The 24697-nt window shown below is 32.9% G+C and overlaps 3 protein-coding genes and 1 long non-coding RNA gene across 7 annotated transcripts; all 4 read right to left on the bottom strand.

The window, feature by feature from the left end:
* Positions 1–890: 890 nt before the first annotated feature.
* On the bottom strand, positions 891–2282 carry LOC106378613 (ferric reduction oxidase 5). Its single transcript, XM_013818718.3, has 4 exons — positions 2274–2282; positions 2060–2208; positions 1253–1977; positions 891–1152 (listed from the first exon to the last, which is right to left on the bottom strand). Exons 1-4 carry the CDS (start codon positions 2280–2282, stop codon positions 1010–1012), a joined length of 1026 nt encoding a protein of 341 aa, XP_013674172.1. The 3' UTR covers positions 891–1009.
* A 600-nt stretch (positions 2283–2882) lies between these two features.
* Positions 2883–4567, bottom strand: LOC106382050. 4 transcript variants are annotated; one of them, XR_007322337.1, is made up of 6 exons: positions 4362–4567; positions 3886–4283; positions 3618–3697; positions 3259–3513; positions 3102–3180; positions 2883–2911 (listed from the first exon to the last, which is right to left on the bottom strand). It is a non-coding gene; the product is annotated as an uncharacterized LOC106382050 (long non-coding RNA). The 4 variants fall into 4 exon arrangements; XR_001276799.3 differs by having other exon boundaries at positions 2883–3180; XR_001276798.3 differs by having other exon boundaries at positions 2883–3183; positions 3886–4298; positions 4362–4565.
* A 6829-nt stretch (positions 4568–11396) lies between these two features.
* LOC106378615 lies at positions 11397–12395 on the bottom strand. Its single transcript, XM_013818719.2, has one exon. It carries the CDS (start codon positions 12393–12395, stop codon positions 11397–11399), a length of 999 nt encoding a protein of 332 aa, XP_013674173.2.
* Positions 12396–21124: 8729 nt separating this feature from the next.
* LOC125585805 lies at positions 21125–22004 on the bottom strand. Its single transcript, XM_048755499.1, has 2 exons — positions 21561–22004; positions 21125–21397 (listed from the first exon to the last, which is right to left on the bottom strand). Exons 1-2 carry the CDS (start codon positions 22002–22004, stop codon positions 21125–21127), a joined length of 717 nt encoding a protein of 238 aa, XP_048611456.1.
* Positions 22005–24697: the final 2693 nt, after the last annotated feature.

The raw sequence follows: 24697 nt of genomic DNA, 5'->3' as shown, positions 1-24697 counted from the left end.
TCTTTTTCCGGTGATGGTGAGAAGCACCGCACACCAGAAATGTAACGAAATACATAGAAGGTGAGGGCTCAAGTTTAAAATATGGGGAGAGGGCAAAAAACATCTTAAAAATTATAATTTTCAAAAATATGAAAAAAATATAATACAATTTTGACGATGAAACCGTTAATCTTAGAATCAACAAATGCGTAGATGCAAAGTTATTGAAATTCAATATTAGTTTACGTTAGAGGCTCATTTGACTACTAACAAGTATACACACAACAACACATTATTCAAAAAAAAAACAGACAAAACATATTAACTTATCACCTACTACATAACAAACTAAAAACATCTTACCAAATAAAAACGATAACATAATTACATTATCCAAAAAAAAATCATGCTCGTTGTTAACAGAATGTTTTAATAGTATCTCATAAGTTCTCTTCAATTTCTTTCATACTTTTACATTTTTCTTTTCTTTTAATTGTAAGATAGTGAGAATTTCTTATTGGAAGTGCTCTAACATAACAATTGGATAACAACGATTTGTACCATTAGATTTTTTAACAAAATGAGATTTGACACTTTTTTTGTTATCTCCTTTTTTCAAAATCTATTAGACATTTTTACTCTTCCTCCTAAAAAAATACCTTCATCTAAAATTCGAACAAAGAACTAATCACCTCTAGCTCTTATCCAAGGAATATATAAAACTTTTACCATAAAATTTTGATGAAACGGTAATGTGATTTTTAAAATTATGCATGCGCTTAGCATGGATCATTCATCTAGATTTTTTAAAACATTATTTTGCTCTTCAACACATATTAGAACCGATGACATCGAGTATGATGATGATGATCCCATATATGGTGATGATGATAATTAATGATGCGGATGGATGATAGCACATATCGACATTCATTTTTGCATTGCGTTAAAAAAATAAACAGCAAACCATTTCAACATATCAAAGGTAATCACAATGAATATAAACAACATAGTCAGAACATGGAATCGATCACCAGTTGAAACTAATTGCTTCAAAGTGAAGGTTTTTAGCCAAACCAGATGAACATATCCTTGCCACCTCATGCCTCATCTTTCTTGGCCCGCACACCATCACTCCAACGTCTTCTGAACCTTCGGCCTCAAACAGAATCTCTGCAAAACAATAAAGTTCAAGCATCAGATTCCTGTACGTATACACCATTTTTCCATGCATGTGATGAACACGTGGACTCTACTGAGTTAGATGACTTACTTTTCAGATTAGGTTTGGAGCCAAAATGGACTGAAGTGGCTTGTACTATAGATTGATAGGGAACGCTCTCGAGCTCTCTATCGTGGCTGCAGAACCATGAACCTGGAGAAGACGTAGGCGTCTGAAAATCTACGCTCTGTACCTGCTTCTTGGACTCCTTATCTCCTTCCTTGTTAACTTTCTTGCGCCACAAGAAAACTGCGCTTGAAGAAATAAAAATGCACACACATCCTAGGAACATGTCCCAGAGAACTCTGTACGAGAAGTTGTAGATCTTTCCTGTGTTACGATCAACAGGGTATATGTAGTAACGTGTAACAATCGCTATGAGCAAGAGAAACATGACGAATGATGATAAGATCACAACTCCTAGCCAGAGTATGTTGTTGCGTCCAAGGACTGGTGAGATTGGAGAGTCTAGTGGCTGTGGTTTGAACCATTTTGTCTGCAACAATCTGGTATCATCAGCTGCCTCCGGCTTCTTGTCTTCTTGTGTTATATAGGCCTCGATCCGGAGATTCAGCCTAGAGATGTCCGAGACTGAAATATCTGGTGGGAAGATTAGGTCTAAAAACGCAAGATCATGGTAGTATTTAAAGGCACAAACAAGAAGAACATCTGGTATTTTTGTGCTTTGGTTTTGGGCCTGGAATATGAGTTCTCTGATCACTGAAATGAAGGGAGTGACTCCGCTTCCCCCGCTGACTAGTATTAGAGAGTCATGCCTATAGTAAATGAAAATGATAACGACAATTTAGATAAAGTAGTTAAGTAAGAAAATGAACTAAGACTGTTTAGTTCTTGTACCTCAAATCTAAGGAGTTAGGACCATAAGGACCTTCAGTAGAAACCTCTAGAGAATCAATGGAAGAAGAGAGATGGGTGTAAAGCTTTTGAGTCCAAGTTCCCTGTCTTCTGATGACAACACTTAATGTATCTTTCTCCAAGTTACAATACTATGAGATTATACGGTATTTGTTGCAGATCGGGTTTATGAGTTTTCAGTTATTCGATCTGCAACAAATACCATATAATCTCATAGGAAGAGAGAGAGGTTATGGTCGTTGGAATACTAAAATACTTACACTTCGGATCCGATTAGTAATGGTTGTAATTTTAAAAAATTTGCTGTAAAAAAAAATCTGTAGACTTTTTGCTGTGATTTTAGATTTTATTGCTTTAGAATTTTATAGAAAGCTCCAAAAAATTGCTCTGGATTTTTGGCTATACAGAGCACTTGTACAACTGTAGGTTATTTCAAGAACTGTGATTTTGAAATTTTTTTAAAAGCTTGATTGCTATAAATTTAGTGATATAGAAATAAATGAGGCCGTGGATCTACAACCACTACATATCACACCCTTTATGAAGGGTTTTGTCTATGGTTGTGTTGCCAATCTCCTTTTGATTAGTTCCCCCAAAAGTTAGTCTGGTCTCTTTTAATTTCTTTATTTACTTTCTGCGACCAACTCTCGCCAAGTTATGGATAATATAGCAGGCCTTACCAATAGATGAGTAGAAGGCTTGAGCGTTCCAAGAATCAATGTCCCACAGTGCCTGCTCTAGGCAGCACCGGTCTTGTCTTTCACAAGGCTAGAAGCAAAATAAGAAAAAATAGGCTGCCATCATGAATCGAACCTAAGCCCCTTACTCACTTTCCTATGGAACCAATGAAATATCAGCTTTTGTTTCATATGTAAAACAAAAAATTAGTAAAAGAAATGTGAACAGCAATAGTAACTGAAGATAACAGTTTCACTAATCTCTGCATACACAGATCATTATACAGAATATGAGAAACGGAATCATATTCATATATGTTCCCTAGAAGCTGAGTGTATCTGCCAACCTTATATGATGTACCTTAGGCCCCCACACATTTATAGTCACTTTATATACTTATCCCTGTCCACATAGGTTATGGCATGCTACTGTTCAAAAAACCAAAACAAACAACACAACTCAGATCAAGAAACCAACAAAAAAAAAAAGAAACTTTGACACACCTAGTGACCACTTTGGTTGATGAGGCCAGATTCTGCAGATTTAGGTAAGATGACAGTTCTATGCTTCGTCTTGCCATATATTTTGACTGAACTTGCTCTCCAGGTATCACCTTCCTTTGTCCTCCTCATGGGAATGGTTCCTTCGGCACATTTACCATATGAATTCCATAACTGAGGGATATGTATGCCCTTCTCTTTTGACTTAGTAGGAGACACTTTGTTGTCATCAAATAATTCCTCAGGATGGTAATTAGGCTTCATCCAAAGAAGAAACCGCAAGTAAAATAAACTAAACATTAGCACTTAGAACATAAAACATAAATCCCAAATAAATTCTAAGTAAACGTCATTCTATGTACCTGAGATATTTGAGGAAAGGATGATCAAAAGCTGGTTGCTTTGAGATAGGAACACATTCAATTATATCACCATCTGAGCTCTGTAAATGACATCCAAAGTTATAAACTTTCGTAAGAGGAACCATATTTTTCTTTGTGAGATCACGACACAATGTGTTTAGTTATTCAAATAGGAAAAAAATATAATCAAAACCAAAACGTAAAAGAAATTATCATGTGTAGTGTAGTAGGAAAGAGAAACCAGGAATCATTAGATTGTGATACTTACCAAAATCAATCCAGGCAGAAAAATGCTCAAACGAAGAAGATACTAAGTACACACTCGAGGCGATGAAGAGAAGGACGGCAACGAAGATCAGAGCTAAGAGGAGGTTCTCGGAAGAGAACACGACGAAGAAGAAGATCGAGAGAGAAACCATGGTGAAAGCTAGACCCGGTTCGATTTGGATTAGCCCAGTTTGAGGACTTGACTGAATGGTTTAGGCGGGTTTCTTCTAAATCTTGTTTCTGGTGAGGGACTTCGCTAGCAATTGAACGTACGCTCTGAAAAGACGTTTGTACCATCGACGGTTACTGCAGCAACGATGTTTGTGTCCTCATCAGCTTCACATGTCCTTCCAGCTCTTCCAAAATTCGAACACAGTAAAACACGATCACGAAAGCCTTCTGTAGTGAGAGATTCTGGTCATAGCCGTACTTTTTTTTAGAGGATTGGGGTGATGAATTAAACAGGATAAGACGTACCTTTATATAGTCGGAGATTCAGGAAAAGGAAGTGAAGGCATTCATTGATGAATTGTGAAAGTAGTGGAGCTATTCTTAATGATTGCGTTAAAGACGACGTTTGATTCAGTCTGATTCTGTAACGTCTCCAGATTTTTCGTCGCCGCTAAGATGAATTGTTGCAGAACATAGACAGCTAGAAGTTCTAATCTAAACGTCAGAGTCTCCTAGACGTACTCTATTTGACTATACACGGCCCAGTTTAGAGTGGAATAAAGGTCCATATAGATTTAAACCAATAATCTAATATCTAGCCCATTAAAAATCAACCATAACGAAGGTCATAATCTTTTTTCTTAAAACCGATTTTTTCGTTTTATTTTTTAAGATTGACACGTGGCATCAGAACCCCAATCTCATTGCTGACGTGCAAGGCTGTGTGCGCAGAGCACAAACCAACTTTATATATATATATAAGACTAGGAGTTAATCCGCGTTACGCGCGGAGCTATTTTTATTTTCAAATGTTAACTATACATTTTTCAGATAGATGTTTAATATAGTTTTTCATTTCTTATATTGTATATTTACTTATTATTTAATTTTTCTTATATTGTAGGACATCTCTCTCGAATTATTTTTTAAGTTTTTGTCACAAAAATAACATTGAATAAGTAAAATAACCAAAATAGCCACTTTTTGTTTTGAAAATTTTAATTTTAATTTTTGTTTTAATTTGAAATTCTATCCTCAAAACCCCACCCTTAACTTTAAACTCTAAATCTAGATTAGTTAACCCTACGGTATAAAAGTATTTTTACTCTTTATGAAAACTTCTTTTGGTCATTTTTCTTATTAAGGCTGTTTTGTGACAAAAATTTAAACTGACCATCTTAAGGAATTTCTCTATATTGTATATTTATTTATTCTAATTTTCTTGCTTTTATATCAGATGGTAAAATTAAAATAGATATTGAATTATATATTTCTATGTCTTATATTGTATATTTGCTTATTATTTATTTAACTATACATTTTCCATTTAACTATACATTTTTGAGATATATGTATAATGTTTTTTATATTGTATATTTACTTACTATTTATCGTTTATTATTTTGTATATTAACTTTTTGTAAATTTCTTGCTTTTATATCAATGATAATATTATGATATATATTTAATGTAATATTTTTATTTTTTATATACTATATTTACTAATTATTTATTTTTTCTTATTATAATATGTAACATTTCTATCTCTTATATTGCATATTTACTTACTATTTATTTCTTCATATATTGTATATGTATTTACTTATTGTAAATAATAAGAATGTAAAAAAATACATTTTCAGATAGATGTTTGATGTTAGTTTTTATTTCTTATATTGTATATTTACTTATTATTTATTTTTTCTTATATTGTATATTTACTTTTTTTTATTCTAATGTTATGATAGATGCTTAATGTAATATTTTTATTTCTTATACTTAATTATTGTTGTCAAAATAAATATACTTAATTATTATTTATTTTACTATACATTTTTCAGATTGATTTTTAATTTAGTTTTTTTCAGTTATAATATTGTATATTTACTTATTATGTATTTTTCCTTATATTATATATTTATTAATTCTACTATTACGATAGATGTTTAATATAATATTTCTATTTGTTAAATTGTATATTTACTTATTATTCATTTTACTAAACATTTTTTCAGAGAGATGTTTAATTTAGTTTTTTAATTTCTTAATTGTACTTTACCTATTGTTTATTTTTTTATATTGTATATTTATTTATTTTAATTTTCTTCCTTTTATATCAAATAATAGTATTATGATAGAGGTTTAATGTGATATTTATATTTCTTATATTGTACATTTTTTTTACATATATTGTATGTTTGTTTTACTTATATTGTATATTTCCTTATAAAATATTTGGAAATAATAAAAATGTGAAACTATACATTTTTCAGATAGATGTTTAATGTAGTGTTTCTATTTCTTATATTGTATATTTACTTATCTAATTGTTTTTCTTTTATATCAAATTGTAATGTTACGATAGATGTTTAAAGTAATATTTCTATTTCTTATATTATATATTTACTTATTATTTATTTTATAATATATTTTCAGATAGATGTTTAACGTATTTTTGTATTTATTATATTGTATATTTACTTATTATTTTTTTATGTTTTATATTTACTTATTGTAATATTATAATAAATGTTTAGTGTAATATTTTTATATTGTATATTCACTTATTATTTATTTAACTATACATTTTCATATATATGTTTAATTTAATTTTTCTATTTTATATATTGTATATTTACTTATTCTAATTTTTTTGCTTTTATATCAAATGATAATATTATGATATATGTTTAATGTAATATTTCTATTTATTATATTGTATATTTACTTATTATTTATTTTTCCTTATATTGTATATTTAATTATTATTTTAATGTAATGTTTCTATTTCCTATATTGTTTATTTATTTATTATTTATTTTCTATTTTTTAAATAATAATGCCTCGTCTCATGGGAGAAGTTTTTTTTGCTAATGTGAACCTTATATGGAACCTCAAAATGTCTTTTTTATTAGTATCTATTTCTACTAATGTATATTTACTTATTGTGTATATTTTTCTTATATTATATATTTACTTATTCTAATACTATGATAGATGTTTAATAAAATATTTCTATTTTTTAAAATTGTATATTTACTTATTATTTATTTTTCTAAACATTTTTTTCACAAAAATATTTAATTTAGTTTTTAATTTCTTAATTGTATTTTACCTATTGTTTATTTTTTGTTATATCGTATATTTATTAATTTTAATTTTCTTGCTTTTATATCAAATGATAATATTATGATAGAGGTTTGAAGTAATATTTATATTTCTTATATTGTATGCTTGTTTGACTTATATTTTATATTTACTTATAAAATATCTGGAAATAATAAAAATGTAAATTTATACATTTTTTAAATAGATGTTTAATGTAGTTTTTCCATTTCTTATATTGTATATTTACTTTTTTATATGTATATTTATTTTTTATTTTTTGTTAATGCCACGTGTCATCTTTCGGAAGAAGTTTTTTCTGCCGTATTTTACCTATTGTTTATTTTTTGTTATATCGTATATTTATTTATTTTATTTTTCTTGCTTTTATATCAAATGATAATATTATGATAGAGGTTTGAAGTAATATTTATATTTCTTATATTGTATGCTTGTTTGACTTATATTTTATATTTTTTTTGATAAAATGTGAAATTTATTGATCAGACTAGAAAGAGTAGAGTTTTACAAGCTTTATGGTAAATTATAGGAAAGGATATACATATGGAGAAGAAATTATCTAGGCTGTAACTTCAAACCAACGTCGCATCAATCCTTCAAGCTTTTGGCCAGCCTTGAGTCGAAGCGAAGTTATCCTGTTCCTTACCGTTTTATCAATGATCCTGATCAGTTGGTATGCTGTCCGGAAACAAGTGCGATGCCTTCTCCCATTTCTTTCCTTCCACAAGAGATAGACGCATGTCTGGAACGCCATTTTTAGCAAAATCCTGTCCAAAAGGTGAAGTGAGTTGCCACTGACATACCGAAGCGTGGCCATCCAGTCTGGATCAGTCCTATTTCCGCTCAACCTGCTCACTAGCTTGTCCCACACTGTGAAAGAATAAGGACAAGCGAAGAAAAGATGATCACGGGTTTCATCCCTCTCACCACATAATACACAACCTTGTTGAATGCCCCAAACTCTCATTCTATCACCTGTGGACAATCTATTCTTTACCGCCAGCCACACTATAAACGAGAAGCACGGAACTCCCTGTGTAAACCATATACCTTTGCTCCAAAATACATTTGTCTTTTTGTCTCTGATTTGCTCCCAAGTGCGTGACGAGGAGAAGTAAGGCTTGTAATTATCATCAGAGTGCTTCCACAGCGCGATGTCAGGTCCGAGTGATTCGTGGGGGAGCTGTGCACTACGAATGCGGTCAGTAAGTTCATGAAAGAAGCGACTCCTGTGACCACGGATGTTCCAAAAGGAGTTCGTGACTGCATCCCGCACCCTGGCATGGCGAGCAATTCTTAAATGGCATGTGCCAATAGGGCCAGTGATATCAATTAACTTCCCTACTTGTAGCCAATCATCAACCCAGAAGAAAGCAGTCTGTCCATCATGAACTTCAAAACGTATGAACTCATAAACCCGGTCACGAAGTTTCAATAGTTTCCTCCAAACCCATGATCCTTTCCCATCATCCCTTACATCCCAAAATGATTTTTGTCTCAGTAAGTATTCCTGGATCCAGGAGACCCATAGAGAGCTTTTTAGCGAGAAAATCTTCCATATTAGACTCATTGCGAAGACCTTTGAGGAGTCCCTAAGCTTCCTGATACCAAGACCTCCTTCCTGCTTAGGACAGCATAGGTCATCCCATGCTACTTTAGCTTTATTAGTCTGATTGGGAGAACCCGACCAAAGGAAAGCGCTACACATGTTTTCAATTTCATCTAGACAAGCCTTTGGAAGGATGAAAGCTTGACTCCAAAAGTTTACTATGCTCGAGATCACAGACTTTATTAGTTGTAGCCGGCCAGCGTAGGAAAGACATTTGTTTCTCCAAGAAAGCATCCTTTTGCGGACCCTATCAATCAAAGGGTCATAGTCCTGCTTCGTGAGGGCCTTGGTGGTGAGTGGCATACCCAAGTACCTAACCGGGAGCTGTCCGACCTTGATCCCATAGAGCGCCGCCTCACGTAAGACCTCTCTTATCGTCCGTCCGGAGGCAAATATCGAAGACTTGGCTGCGTTAATATGAAGGCCTGAGATGCTAGCAAACTTGTCCATGACCGTTAGTACTCCCCGTAGTGACCTAGCAGACCCATCAGTAAACACAAGAATATCATCAGCGAAACTGATATGCGTGAGCTTTACTTTTTTACATAGCGGATGATAGTCGAACTGATGCTCATACGCTACCCTGTTCAACATCTTGGATAAAACGTTGTTTAGTATGACATAGAGATAAGGTGAGAGAGAGCATCCCTGGCGGATTCCACGAGCACTTGTGAAAAAACCCTCCAAACTCCCATTGACAGACACAGAGAAAGCCGCAGTAGATATACAAACCCTTATCCAAAGTATAAACTGTGGAGGAAGGCCCATAGCTTTTAGAACCGAGGTGATGAAAGACCACCTAACCGTGTCGAATGCCTTTGAGATATCAAATTTTACTGTTGCTCTATCAGAATTTGACCCTTTGTGATATCCATTTACGAGTTCTGATGCTAGAAGAACATTTTCGAGCATCAGCCTACCCTTAATGAAAGCCGTCTGATTTGCCTCAATAGCGTCAGGGAGTATAGTTTTCAACCGACGAGCAAGCACTTTGGATATTACCTTGTATATAAAGTTGCAGCATGCGATTGGCCTGTAATCTTTCATTGTCTGCGCCTCCTCCGTTTTGGGTATTAGTGTCAAGACCGTAGCATTGATCCCAGTTGGTAGAAAACCGTAAATGAAAAAGGACTGTACCGCTACGATGAAATCTCCCCCTATCACAGACCAAGCCGCTACATAGAACTCTTTGGTGAAGCCATCTGGACCCGACACCTTATCGTTAGGTAAAGCTTTCAGTGCTGATATAATTTCTTCCTCAGTCACAGGAGCTACAAGCCCTGCCGCAGAGCTACCCGGACAGCGATAGGTTAGAAGGTCCTCCAGTATGTCTTCCGAGTCTACCTCTGGACCCTGCTGACCTTGGAGGAACTTTTGGAAATGTTAGACTGCTTCCTTCTTTATATCAGATACCTTTGTTAGCACCTCACCTGCCTCAGTTACCAGTTTTTTAATTGTGTTTCTAGACGTTCTTGTCATCACAGCTCGGTGGAAGAATACAGTATTTTGATCCCCAGCTCCCAGCCACCGCACACAGGATTTTTGACGAAAGAACTTTTCCTCGATAGTGGCCAATTTGTTCCATCTAGCTGACGCCTCTGCTGCTGCCGCAAAAGTATTTGGATTTGGATTCACAAGTGCCTCATTCTGACATCTGCACATCTCTTCAAATGCTTGCTTTGTCCTATTAGGCAGGTCCCCATAATGGGTTTTGTTTAGCACTCTCAGATCGAATTTGAGAAGCTTTAATTTTCCCTGGAATTTACTCAAAGCCGCCCTAGTGTGATGAATAGGTTGCGTCAAGTCCCATACTCGCTTGACCGTAGCAAGAAAATCCGGATGTTCGCAAAGGTAGTTGAAAAAACGGAACGGCTTCCTTGATTCATTTAGGGCTCCTGATATGGTGACTACACATCTCGCGTGATCAGATATACCCCCAGCCTCAAAATAAGCAGATGATTGCGGGTAATGCCTAAGCCATGCCGCATTTATCAACGCGCGATCCAATTTCTTTCCAATAGGATCTTCCTCTCGTCTGTTCCACCAGGTATACAGCGCCCCCGAAGCCGTCAAATCAGTTAGACCACAGTCCATAACGACATCTTGAAACTGCCTCATTCCAAGCAATGATCGAGGGACAGTACCCCTAGAATGCTCTCCTGTAGACAGTGTAACATTGAAATCCCCGATGATTATCCAAGGCATATCGAGATGTTGATATGCAGATTGAGTTCCCCTTAGCTCCTCCCACAGTCTCCTCCTTTCCACTTCACAGTTCGAGGCATAGACTGCTGAACATATAAACTGCTCACGTGTCTCAGGTATCTGAATTGCACACGTTATAACCTGAGAGCTTATATGTAACCGAGTAGCCACCACTTTATCTGACCAGCAGAACCAAATGCGGCCTAGAGGATTGTACTCATAATTTGCCAGCGTTGCCCAGCCCTGAAGTGCCTCTGCTGCGCATTCTCCATAATTCCCCAATTGAACCCGAGTTTCCAGTAAGCATCCAAAAGAGAACTTCTCTGCCTGTACCCATCTTTTAACTTCTCTATGTTTGCGAGGCATATTGAAGTCACGCATGTTCCATACGAAAAAGGACGTCATAACTTCCGAGTGGAAGCTTTTTTGGTGGATCGTGTCCTTACTCCTTTCATCTCCTTCCCACGCCCTTGTAGTTGTTTACTGAGCTTGAGACTCGTTCCTGCCCGAAACTTCACGTTCTTGGCTGTATCTTTCTTTGAATCCGTATCCTGTACCTCAGATATCACCTGTCCCTCCTCTATGTCGTCAGGGTCATCATCTCCATCCCCATCTCTCTCCTCAGTATCCTCCGTCGCTAGAACACTGAATCTCGAAGGTGAGATCACCATATCCCCCTCCCTTTGATCAACTTCTTTTGGACCTGTGACCCTCTCCCTATCATGTGGAGAAGACTTCCTGCCTGTAAGGATCCAATCTAGCTTCAGGACATTTGAACTTGAAGAACCGCCAACCTCAAACTTATCGTTTGACTTAACTTCCACCTCATTGCTTTCCAATGCTGGTGGCATAGCCTCTAGCTCGTGGAGCAAATCACTAACAGCATTTTTGTTTGGTGTGATCGCATACCTGTCCTGCACATCGCCGTTAACCTCAGTCTCCGGGACCAATCCCACTATCTCCTTTTCCTTTTGGAGAACCTTAATCTTCCTTGAATTACATGCCGCTCCCTTATGGCCCCAAGCATTGCAAATACTGCATTTCGGAGGCAACCAGGGGTAGCATACGTCAATCAGCACTTGCACACCATTCTTATCCGCAAAGCTGATCCTCTCCACCAGTGGCTTATGGAGATCAACCTCAACAAGTACTCGAGCCACGTCAAGCCGCAAACATTTTTCTGTACTAGGGTGAAGTTTGACAAATTTGCCTGCAGCTCGACTTAAACATTTCAATGCCTTCTGAGAGAAAAGCATACTCGGCACACCCTTAAGGTCAATCCAAATGGGCATAGCCGACAGGTCCGGTGGCTGAAGAGCCGATTCCGGGGACCACTCGTTGACCACCAGTGGAATATCTGCAATATGCCAGTATCGCCTCTGAATGACTCGAGTTCTCATCTGGGGATTTTCAATCCGAAAAAAACCGTGTTCTTCTCCAAGAACTGCACATCAATTTTGCTTCCCGTCTTTGGCGAAGACCAGAGACGATTCACCGTAGCGTGGATGGATCCAATGTGAGGAGCATCCCCAATGAAATACCCCACTACATAGCATCTCCACAAAGGGTTCTGATCAGTCAAAATCTCATCTGGAATCGTCATTTCCACGACGCCATTTTCAGCAGCTGGAGGAGGCACAAACTCGACAGTCTGTGGTTTTGTCCACGGTGAGCGATTGCCTTCACGGGGGGGGGGGGGGGGGGGGGGGTGAGCCGCCTTTGTGAGATTCCATCGGGGTTGTGGCTGAGCCATCCAGAGCTCTCTCCGGAGCAGCCAGTGAGTCACCCGTCAAGTCGCCGTTTCCGTCGTGTAGGGGTGGATCTGAGTCGCGAGATTCAAACGTGGGTGGATCTGAACCATCCGTAGTCGTCGCCGGAGCAGCCAGAGAGTCTCCCGTCGAGTCACCGATTCCGTCGCCCAGCGTTACCATTGAGTCGCGAGATTCCCTCGGGGGTGGGTCGGTACCATCTTGTGCCGTCGCCGGAGATTCCAGAGAGCCAGAGATCGGAGCCGGAGATGCCAGAGAGCCGGAGATGCCAGAGAGCCAGAGATCGGAGCCGGAGATGCCAGAGCGCCAGAGATCGGAGCCGTCGTGTCGCCATTTTTGTCCTTTTCGTCGCCCATTGAACATAGATTTTATTCTAAAAATACTTTCCCTCGTTTTATATTTACTTATAAAATATCTGGAAATAATAAAAATGTAAAACTATACATTTTTTAAATAGAGGTTTAATGTAGTTTTTCTATTTCTTATATTGTATATTTACTTTTTTTATATGTATATTTATTTTCTATTTTTTGTTAATGCCACATGTCATCTTTCGGAAGAAGTTTTTCCATTTCTTATATTGTATATTTACTTTTTTATATGTATATATATTTTTTTTTGTTAATGCAACGTGTCATCTTTCGGAAGAAGTTTTTTCCGCTGTATTTTACCTATTGTTTATTTTTTGTTATATCGTATATTTATTTATTTTAATTTTCTTGCTTTTATATCAAATGATAATATTATGATAGAGGTTTGAAGTAATATTTATATTTCTTATATTGTATGCTTGTTTGACTTATATTTTATATTTACTTATAAAATATCTGGAAATAATAAAAATGTAAAACTATACATTTTTTAAATAGATGTTTAATGTAGTTTTTCCATTTTTTATATTGTATATTTACTTTTTTTATATGTATATTTATTTTTTATTTTTTGTTAATGCCACATGTCATCTTTCGGAAGAAGTTTTTTCCGCCGTGTTTTACCTATTGTTTATTTTTTGTTATATCGTATATTTATTTATTTTAATTTTCTTTCTTTTATATCAAATGATAATATTATGATAGAGGTTTGAAGTAATATTTATATTTCTTATATTGTATGCTTGTTTTACTTATATTTTATATTTACTTATAAAATATCTGGAAATAATAAAAATGTAAAACTATACATTTTTTAAATAGATGTTTAATGTAGTTTTTCCATTTCTTATATTGTATATTTACTTTTTTATATGTATATATTTTTTTTTATTTTTTGTTAATGCCACGTGTCATTTTTCGGAAGAAGTTTTTTCTGCTGTATTTTACCTATTGTTTATTTTTTGTTATATCGTATATTTATTTATTTTAATTTTCTTGCTTTTATATCAAATGATAATATTATGATAGAGGTTTGAAGTAATATTTATATTTCTTATATTGTATGCTTGTTTTACTTATATTTTATATTTACTTATAAAATATCTGGAAATAATAAAAATGTAAAACTATACATTTTTTAAATAGATGTTTAATGTAGTTTTTCCATTTCTTATATTGTATATTTACTTTTTTATATGTATATTTATTTTTCATTTTTTGTTAATGCCACGTGTCATCTTTCGGAAGAATTTTTTTCCGCTAATGTGGACGCCCCATGGAGCCTCAAAAGCTCACTTTTCTTATATTGTATGCTTGTTTGACTTATATTTATATTTACTTATAAAATATCTGGAAATAATAAAAATGTAAAACTATACATTTTTTAAATAGATGTTTAATGTAGTTTTTCCATTTCTTATATTGTATATTTACTTTTTATATGTATATTTATTTTTTATTTTTTGTTAATGCCACGTGTCATCTTTCGGAAGAAGTTTTTTCTGCTGATGTGGACGCCCCATGGAGACTCAAAAGCTCCCTTTTATTAGTAAGGACTAGGGATTAACCCGGGCTACGCCCGAGATTTTTATTTTTTTCTAATTTAAGTTGTTAAATTATTTATATATAGGTTATGATATATATTTATATAAATGTTAAGATGCATGTCATAATTAAAATTTATTTTTAAATTTTAACACGTTAAATTAACATATTTTTTACTATTTAAATATTTTTTTTGTAATTTTGTTGGCTATCTAGTTATCATATTTAGCAAAACTATTTGTTGAGTGTTGAAATAAATGTTTTAGATATTTAATTAAACTGCAGAGTATTTTCGGATCGATCACATGCTCAACAATCGATCGATCCGTAAAAAGATGGTCGATCTCCTTGGCCAGGTAAGTACAATTTTAGCAAAAATATCTTTGATTTTCAAATATTAAGTATATAACTATTCTTTTGAATATTATTTTTTTGAATTGTATTTTTTGATTAAATTATTGTATTATAATGTTTATGTAAATATTTTTTGTGATGTTTGAATTTGTGTTGTTTGTATACTTAACCTAGATGATATTGATGTTTAACAATTTTTTTTTTTCTAGAAATAGAAAATAATGATATATCAAAACGTATCTAATACTTGTTAAATGATAGTATAATGTAAATTACATCCATTATTTGAAAATAACCATTTGTTGTTTTTATTTTTTTTTAAATCAGAAATTATTTTTATTTAAAAACATTATTCATATATAATATAATAGTTTAAGTTTGGAAGGTTAATCTATATATATAAATTATGTATATTTTTTAAAAAATAATTTAAGATATTATATATTGAGTAACTGAATAAAAGTTGAATTTCTTATCTTGAAAATGAAATATTTATATTTTTGTCTTCATGTTATACTCACCAATCCAGCATTGATATTTATAACTCAGTATGTTTTTAAAAAAACTTAGTTTTAAGTAAAAACAAATTTAATAAATTAAATTCATCACCTATAATGTTCCGTAAACTATATTTGAAAACTCTCTAAAATTATATTTTAAGCATAATATTACTATTATTTAATTTAAGTTATTTTAAGCATAATATATGCTAAACCAACTTAAATTATATTTACAATAGGACCATCCTAAACCGGTTAATAAACTAAAAACAATACTAAACCAACATGAACCAATACCTGATTCAACGAGGAAAGAAGTGTTTCGGGATAAACGCTTGAATGGTTATTAACTGTAATGGTTTGATCATGAAATAGTTAGTATGAATATTAACAATAAAATTATCGATTAGATTAATTTAAATTTATAAGAATACCTTTGAGTCTATGAAAAACAATTCAATTCCCATGAATAAGTTTGGCTTTTGGAAGTTGCGGGTTTTCCAACAATGAATCCACCTAACAAAAAGTTCGTTGTTATAAAAAATCTCCTTCAAGGTCATTAAAGGTTTTTGGGATGGCAAGAGTTGATGGTGGAACCATTTTTTTGCTCGAGTGCTTTTAAGTTTTCCTTGATAGTGTGAGGTTGAGGTTGATGTTGATGGAATAATGAATTTTATAGGGACTTTCTTGATGTAAAACTATATAGTTTTATTTTTTTTTGTTTAATGTGGCATTTCCATTTTTATATAATTTACTACCATTTTAAGATAGATGTACATTTTAAGATAGATGTTTAAATCTTAATGTACTTTTTCCCTTTTTAAAAATGTTTATTTCCATTTCTTATATTTTTTATTTACGTAATATCTATATTTTATATTTTAAAATAGATATTTAAATCTTAATGTACTTTTTCCATTTTTTTTAATTGTGTATTTACTTATATTATATATTTTACATATTAAGATAGATGTTTAATGCTTAATGAATTTTTTCCATTTTTTAAAAAAATTGTGTATTTACTTATTATTATATATATAATTCATATATTATATATTTACATTATTTACTTATTATTTATTTTCCTGTATATGTATTTCCATTTCTTGTCTTTTTTATTTACTTAATATCTCTATTTTACATTTTAAGAAAGATGTTTAAATCTTAATGTACATTTTCCATTTTCTTTAAATTGTGTATTTCCATTTGTTATACTTTCTATTTACGTAATATCTATATTTTAAATTTTAAGATATATTTTTAAATTTTAATGCAATTTTCCATATTTAAATTGCGTATTTACTTATATTATATATTTACTTCTTATTTATTTTTATTTATATTGTGTATTTCTATTTCTTGTACTTTCTATTTACTAATAATTTTATATTTTAAGATAGATTTACATTTTAAGATAGATGTTTAAATACTAAAGTACTTTTTCCATTTTTTTTTAATTGTGTATTTCCTTTTCTTATACTTTCTATTTGCGTAATATCTATATTTTACATTTTAAGATAGATGTTTAAATATTAATATACTTTTTCCATTGTTTTTAAGCTGTGTATTTCTTTTTCTTATACTTTTTATTTAGTTAATATCTATATTTCACATTTTAAGATAGATGTTTAATATTTAATGTATTCTTTCCATATTTTAAAAATTGTGCATTTACTTATTATTGTAAATATATTTATATATTTATTTTACTATATATTGAGTATTTCTCTTTCTTATACTTTATATTTAGTTAATATCTGTATTTTATATTTTAAGATAGATGTTTAAATCTTAATTTTTTTTCCATTTTTAATGTAAAACGACAATGTTTAATAGAAGAACTTGGACAAATAGTCAAATAGTTATATTTATGTTTTTTTCTTTTTTTATAAAATGGTAATGTTACATTATGGAGATAAGCCTTTTTTTTAGTGAAAAGTGGTAATCTTACATATGTTTAATGTAGTTTTTCCATTTTTTTGTGTTGTATGTTTACATATTATTGTTATTTTTAAATGTAAAATGGTAATCTTACATATGTTTAATGTAGTATTTTTATTTTTTTATGTTGTATGTTTATATATTATTTATTATTTTCGAAATTATATATAATGTTTTTTTTACAAGATAGTAATATTACATTATAGAGATAAGCCGTCTTTTTTTAGTGAAAAACGGTAATCTTACATATGTTTAATGTAGTTTTTCCATTTTTTATGTTGTATGTTGTAAAATGGTAATCTTACATTTGTTTAAAGTAATATTTCCATTTTTTATGTTGTACGTTTACATATTATTTATTATTTTCGAAATTATAAATAATGTTTTTTTTTTTACAAAATAGTAATGTTACATTATGGAGATAAGCCTTTTTTTAGTGAAAAATGGTAATTTTACATATGTTTAATGTAGTTTTTCCATTTTTTATGTTGTATATTTACATAATATTTTTAAAAAATAAAAATGTGAAATGGTAATCTTACATATGTTTAATGTAGTATTTACATTTTTAATGTTGTATGTTTACATATATTTATTATTTTCGAAATTATATATAATGTTTTTTGTATTTTTTTTTATAAAATGGTAATGCTACATTATAGAGATATACCGTTTTTTTGAAGTGAAAAATGATAATTTTACATATGTTTAACGTAGTTTTTCCATTTTTTATGATGTGTGTTTACATATTATTTATAATTTTCGAAAATTGGTAATATTAAAATGTAAAACTATATTTTATGCCACGTGTCATCTTTCGGGATAATTTTTTTTTTTGCTGATGTGGACGCTCTATGGAGCCTCAAAAGGTCTTTTTTATTAGTTTTCATTTTTTATGTTGTATGTTTACATATTATTTATTATTTTCGAAATTATATATATATTTTTTTTACAAAATAGTAATGTTACATTATGGAGATAAACCGTCTTTTTTTTTAGTTAAAAATGGTAATCTTACATATGTTTAATGTAGTTTTTTCATTTTTTATGTTGTATGTTTACATATTATTTTAAAAAAATAAAAATGTGAAATGGTAATCTTACATATGTTTAATATAGTATTTCCATTTTTAATGTTGTATGTTTACATATATTTATTATTTTCAAAATTATATATAATGTTTTTTGTATTTTTTTATAAAACGGTAATGCTACATTATGGAGATAAACCGTTTTTTTAAGTGAAAAATGATAATTTTACATATGTTTAACGTAGTTTTTCCATTTTTTATGCTGTGTGTTTACATATTATTTATAATTTTCCAAAATTAGTAATATTAAAATGTAAAACTATATTTTATACCACATGTCATCTTTCGGAAGAAGTTTTATTTGCTGATGTGCACGCTCTATGGAGCCTTAAAAGATCTTTTTTATTAGTTTCCATTATGTTGTATGTTTACATATTATTATTATTTTCGAAATTATATATAATGTGTTTTTTTTTTACAAAATAGTAATGTTACATTATGGAGATAAGCCGTATTTTTTTAGTGAAAAATGGTAATCTTACATATGTTTAATATAGTTTTTCCATTTTTTATGTTGTATGTTTACATATTATTTTTAAAACATAAAAATGTGAAATGGTAATCTTACATATGTTTAATGTAGTATTTCCATTTTTAATGTTGTATGTTTATATATATTTATTATTTTCGAAATAAGGTTTTTTTTATTAGTTTCCATTTTTTATGTTGTATGTTTACATATTATTTATTATTTTCGATATTATATATAATGTTTTTTAAAAAAATAGTTTTGTTACATTATGGAGATAAGTCGTCTTTTTTTAGTGAAAAATGGTAATCTTATATATGTTTAATGTAGTTTTTCCATTTTTTATGTTGTATGTTTACACATTATTTTTAAAACATAAAAATGTGAAATGGTAATCTTGCATATGTTTAATGTAGTATTTCAATTTTTAATGTTGTATGTTTATATATAATGTTTTTTGTTTTTTTTTTAATAAAACGGTAATGCTACATTATGGAGATAAGCCATTTTTTTTAAAGTGAAAAATGATAATTTTAGATATGTTTAATGTAGTTTTTTCATTTTTATGCTGTGTGTTTACATATTATTTATAATTTTCATAAATAAGTAATATTAAAATGTAAAACTATATTTTATGCCACGTGTCATATTTTGGGAGAATTTTTTTCCGCTGATGTGGACGCTCTATGGAGCCTCAGAAGGTCCCTTTTATATAATGTTTTTTTGTTTTTTTTATAAAACGGTAATGCTACATTATGGAGATAAGCCGTTTTTTTAAGTGAAAAATGATAATTTTACATATGTTTAATGTAGTTTTTCCATTTTTTATGCTGTGTGTTTAGATATTATTTATAATTTTCGAAAATTAGTAATATTAAAATGTAAAACTATATTTTATGCCACGTGTCATATTTTGGGAGAATTTTTTCCGCTGATGTGGACGCTCTATGGAGCCTCAAAAGATCACTTTTATTAGTATAGATTGTATGCTTGTTTGACTTATATTTTATATTTACTTATAAAATATCTGGAAATAATAAAAATGTAAAACTATACATTTTTTAAATAGATGTTTAATGTAGTTTTTCCATTTCTTATATTGTATATTTACTTTTTTATATGTATATTTATTTTTTATTTTTTGTTAATGTCACGTGTCATCTTTCGGAAGAAGTTTTTTTCGCTGATGTGGACGTCCCATGGAGCCTCAAAAGCTCCATTTTATTAGTAAGGATTTCCTTTACTATTTTATGATTCTTAATTTTGAGATTCTTACAAAATTGAGGTTCAATTTTTAAATTCATTTATGAAGAAAAGACAAGCTCTATGTTTCAAAATATATGATTTTTTAGATCCAAGCATAATTATTAAAAATTGTTTTTATCTAAAAGTATTATTAAAAATAAATTAAAAACTATTAACCAATTATAAAACATACTATAAATTTTTATAGGCTACACAACTTTTAATAAGGTTAAAATTATCTAATAAAATAACAAGATCGTATCTATTGAAACAGTATCCATTACAAAACACTAAATTAAATATGATTAATAATTATAAATCACTAAATATTTACTTTTCTGTTATTTATAGATTTTTGGTTTAGTTATACAGTTTTATATTTTTGGTGTATTGTATTAATTTATAATTAATTACATAATGACCGGTAGCAAAAACTTTAACCGTTCTAACTTTTAGCGTGAACAGAAAGATATGTCATTTTGTGTTTTGAATTCTTTCTTTTTGATATCAACAAATGAAGGTTGATAGCATGCCTCAGTATCCAGACTACACCTTTGATAGCATGAACCATCAATTGGAACACGAAAATCCATGCGGTCACCACCCGGAAGAAGGAAGCCATGAGCCAAGGCGATCCGCCTCTTTTAATGTTATCCAGACAACTAATGACACATATTGATTCTTTTTTTTTTTTACTTTAAATTTCTATTTATTATTAAAAAAACCTATTACAAAGAAACAGAACATAAATCTAAGAAAAAAGAAAAAAGAAAAAAAAAAGAGCAGCTCTACAGCCACTCAACAAACTTACCACCAACTCACATCTCGTGTAAAGAATGCACCCTCACCTATCGAAGAAGGAGAACCAAACTGCAAGCACTGATGACTGCCCTGACGCTAGTACCTGTCGACGAGCCAATGGATCTAGTCTGAACCTGATGATCTGCTGAACTTCAGCTACAATAGCACTATGAGGTTTCTCCACACCTCCATGAACTCTACTATTTCTCTCTTTCCAGACCAAGTATAAGACGGCTTGGAATATAAGTCTCACGATCAACGTAACACTAGAATCTCTAGAGGGAGCATTAAGCCATCTCAGAATTGCCTCGAACCCCTGTGGGGGGTGTGAGGTGCAAGCGAGAAGTTAAAAAAAACCAAACCTGACTGCTGAAGGTACAATAAAAAAACAGGTGATTTCGAGATTCCTCATGAGAGGGGCATATGACACAGCTCGCTGGAACTCTCAATCCCCACCGAATTAGTTTATCTCTTGTAACCATTCTGTCTCTAGCTGCAATCCATGTAATAAAGGCATGTTTAGGTACTCTACCTGCGAACCACACCACCTTATGCCAGAACACCTCTAAAGGAGTGTGATGAAGAGCTCTCCAAGTAGCGCTAGTAGAGAAGTTCCCACTACCACGGCCAGGCTCCGGATACCAGAGGAAAGTATCATCTTCTTCTGAATCAATAATCTCTTGTGGATTGGGAAAACAAGCCTTCAACAAGGTAATGGTGGGGCTTCTACTTCTACTTCTGTCTAGCCACCACCCATCATCAGTCAAAGCATCCGCTACTGCTGCATCAATAGGTAAGCCAGTTACTTGTGGACCTCGATCTCCAATCAGCTCAATCAGAGGACCATGGGGAGTCCAATTATCATGCCAGAAACTGGCAGTAATGCCAGAGCCCAGTTCACACCACACCATTGGCCTTGCCATGGGTCGAAGATTACAAATTGCTTTCCATATCCAACTTCCCCTCCTCCTAGTAGTAGGATTTAAAACCCAAAAAATCTCTCTACCAATCAAGTTCCTTCGCACCCACGACACACACAAGGAACCTCCGGCTGTAAAGATTAGCCAAATCAGTTTTAAACCAAGAACTCTATTCCAATCTGCTAAGCACCTTAAACCTAGACCACCAGCTTCTTTAGGAGTACATACAGAGTCCCATGATATCTTAGCTCCTCTAGCTGAATTTGGAGCGCCATTCCAAAGAAAGGCCCCGCACATTCGCTCTAAAATGGCCACACACTCCGCAGGGATTATAAACATTGAAGCCCAGAAGGAGATAGTGGAGTAAATCACTGCCTGGATTAGCTGAAACCTGCCCGCGAAGGACAAATGCTTGACTGTCCATGAGGAGAAACGCAATTTTATCTATAAGAGGCTGAAAGTCTGAACGTGTCATTTTTTTGGAGATAGCGGAACCCCCAGATAACACAGCGGGAGAGCTCCTTGAGCAATCCCCATTGTTGTAGCCAAATCACGACATCTACTACTGCTACCCCCGTCAAGCAGCAGCTCTGCTTTATGTCTGTTGATTTTCAAGCCTGATATTTGTCTGAACTCCTCTAGAATTTGCAGAATCCCTGTCAATGAGTCCTCAGTACCATCAAAGAAGATCAACATGTCGTCCGTGAAGCTCAGATGGGTGATCAGAGGAGCCTCACATTCTGGATGGATACTAAATCTCCCTTCCATCGAGCCTTTATCGAGCATTTTTGAAAGAATATCCATGGCGATCACAAATAGTAAGGATGATATGGGATCACCTTGCCTCAAGCCCTTTTTCCCCGGCAAAAATCCTTGGAGCAACAATGTTAGGAATAGACTAATGTCCAATAAAATATTGTCACCATTCAACGCTATGCTGTATGAGGGGGTAGTAACACACTCCTTAACCCACCCTATAAATACTTCAGGCAAATCAAACGCAGACAGGACTTTGAAAAGAAACTCCCAGCTAAGATTGTCATAGGCCTTTGAAATATCAATTTTAAGGCACCCTCTAGTCGTTGGACCTTGATCATTGAAGTCTTTCACCAGCTCCGAGGCTAACAACACGTTCTCGCAGAGCAATCTGTCTTGAACAAACCCCACTTGATTGCGTTGAACTATATCTGAGACGCATAACTTCAATTTCTTCTTTAACACTCTGGCCATTACTTTGTAGACCGTAGAACACAGAGATATCGGCCTGAACTGGGATAATTGCTCTGCTCCAACAACCTTCGGTATAAGTGATATAGTAGTAGTGTTGAACTGTCTCAGCATTCTTCCTGCCATGAAGAACTCCTTCACTGCTCCAATCGTATCCTTTCCAACTATTCTCCAGGCTTCCAAGAAAAACTCCGCTGAGTAACCATCCGGTCCTGACGCTTTATTCTTTGGCATGGCAAACAGTACAGACTGTATTTCTTCATCAGATGGAATTGAGACTAGCTTCTCAGTCACCTCCGGGGTGCATCTATACGATAGAAGACCTCTTAACTCTTCAACCGAGACATTCTGAATCGACTCATCCTCTGAACCCAATAGATTCTGGAAATAAGCCACTACCATATCCTTGATCTGAGACATGTTAAAAATCCGATTCCCCCCTGCATCCATCAAATAAGTAATTGCATTTCTTAACTGATGTGCCACCACCGCTTTGTAGAAGAATTTTGTATTTGCATCTCCACAATCCAGCCATCTGACTCTGGCCTTTCTACTGAAGAAAATTTCCTGAGCTGCTTCGAAGAACTGCCAGTTCTTACGGGCCACAAATTCTTGACGAAACAGCGTTTCTGAAGGGTTGAAAGAAGCTGGAGCTGAATCTCCTGCAACTTACTCAGAGCCTCCTTGGCGCTTTGCTGAATATTCCCAAAGCCTTCTCTATTAAGTCTCCTGCAAGTGGCTTTGGCTTTCTTAAGTCTCTGACCCAAGGAAAAGAGCTTTGATCCCACCGGGATTTCTTCTTCCCAACTCTTCAAAATCTCAGTTATGAAATTTGGGTGCGAAGATAAGAAGGAGAAATACTTGAAGCTACACTTCCTAGTCTGAGGAACCGACGAGAAGGTGACCACTATCGGTGAGTGATCTGAGTCACCCGGAGCTTCAAAGATACTTACTGCTTCTGGGAATATGTCTCTCCACCTTTCATTACAGATCGCTCTGTCTAACTTCCTGAGGATAGGATCCTCTGGTCTTTTATTGGACCAAGTGAAGAAAGTACCCCTGATCTCCATGTTTGATAACTGACTGTCTTCCAAACAGCTCTGAAATTCCTCCATCCCTCTAACAGGTAGCTCATACGGTTGCAATGAAAAATGTTCAGCAGCCGTTAAAATTTGATTAAAATCCCCCATTATCACTAAAGGAGACGCTGCCACTAGAGAGGAACTCGTGATTGTGACAAGGTCTCTCCACAGGTTCCTTCTCTCAACTTCTGTGTTATGAGCATACACAAAAGCCACTGTACACTCGATGCCTGACGCCGGGTCAAGTACCCCACATAGAATAAGTTGATCCGTCTTCCGATAAACCACCACTGATACTAACTCTCTCCACAACAGCCAGATTCTGCCTCCTGAAGCTTCCAAGTAATTATTATCATATCTCCAACCTGGAGCCACTGCTCTTAAAAC

The sequence above is a fragment of the Brassica napus genome, chromosome C4, assembly GCF_020379485.1.
Source record: "Brassica napus cultivar Da-Ae chromosome C4, Da-Ae, whole genome shotgun sequence".
Taxonomy (NCBI): Eukaryota; Viridiplantae; Streptophyta; class Magnoliopsida; order Brassicales; family Brassicaceae; genus Brassica; species Brassica napus.
This window is presented reverse-complemented; position numbering and strand designations above follow the sequence as displayed.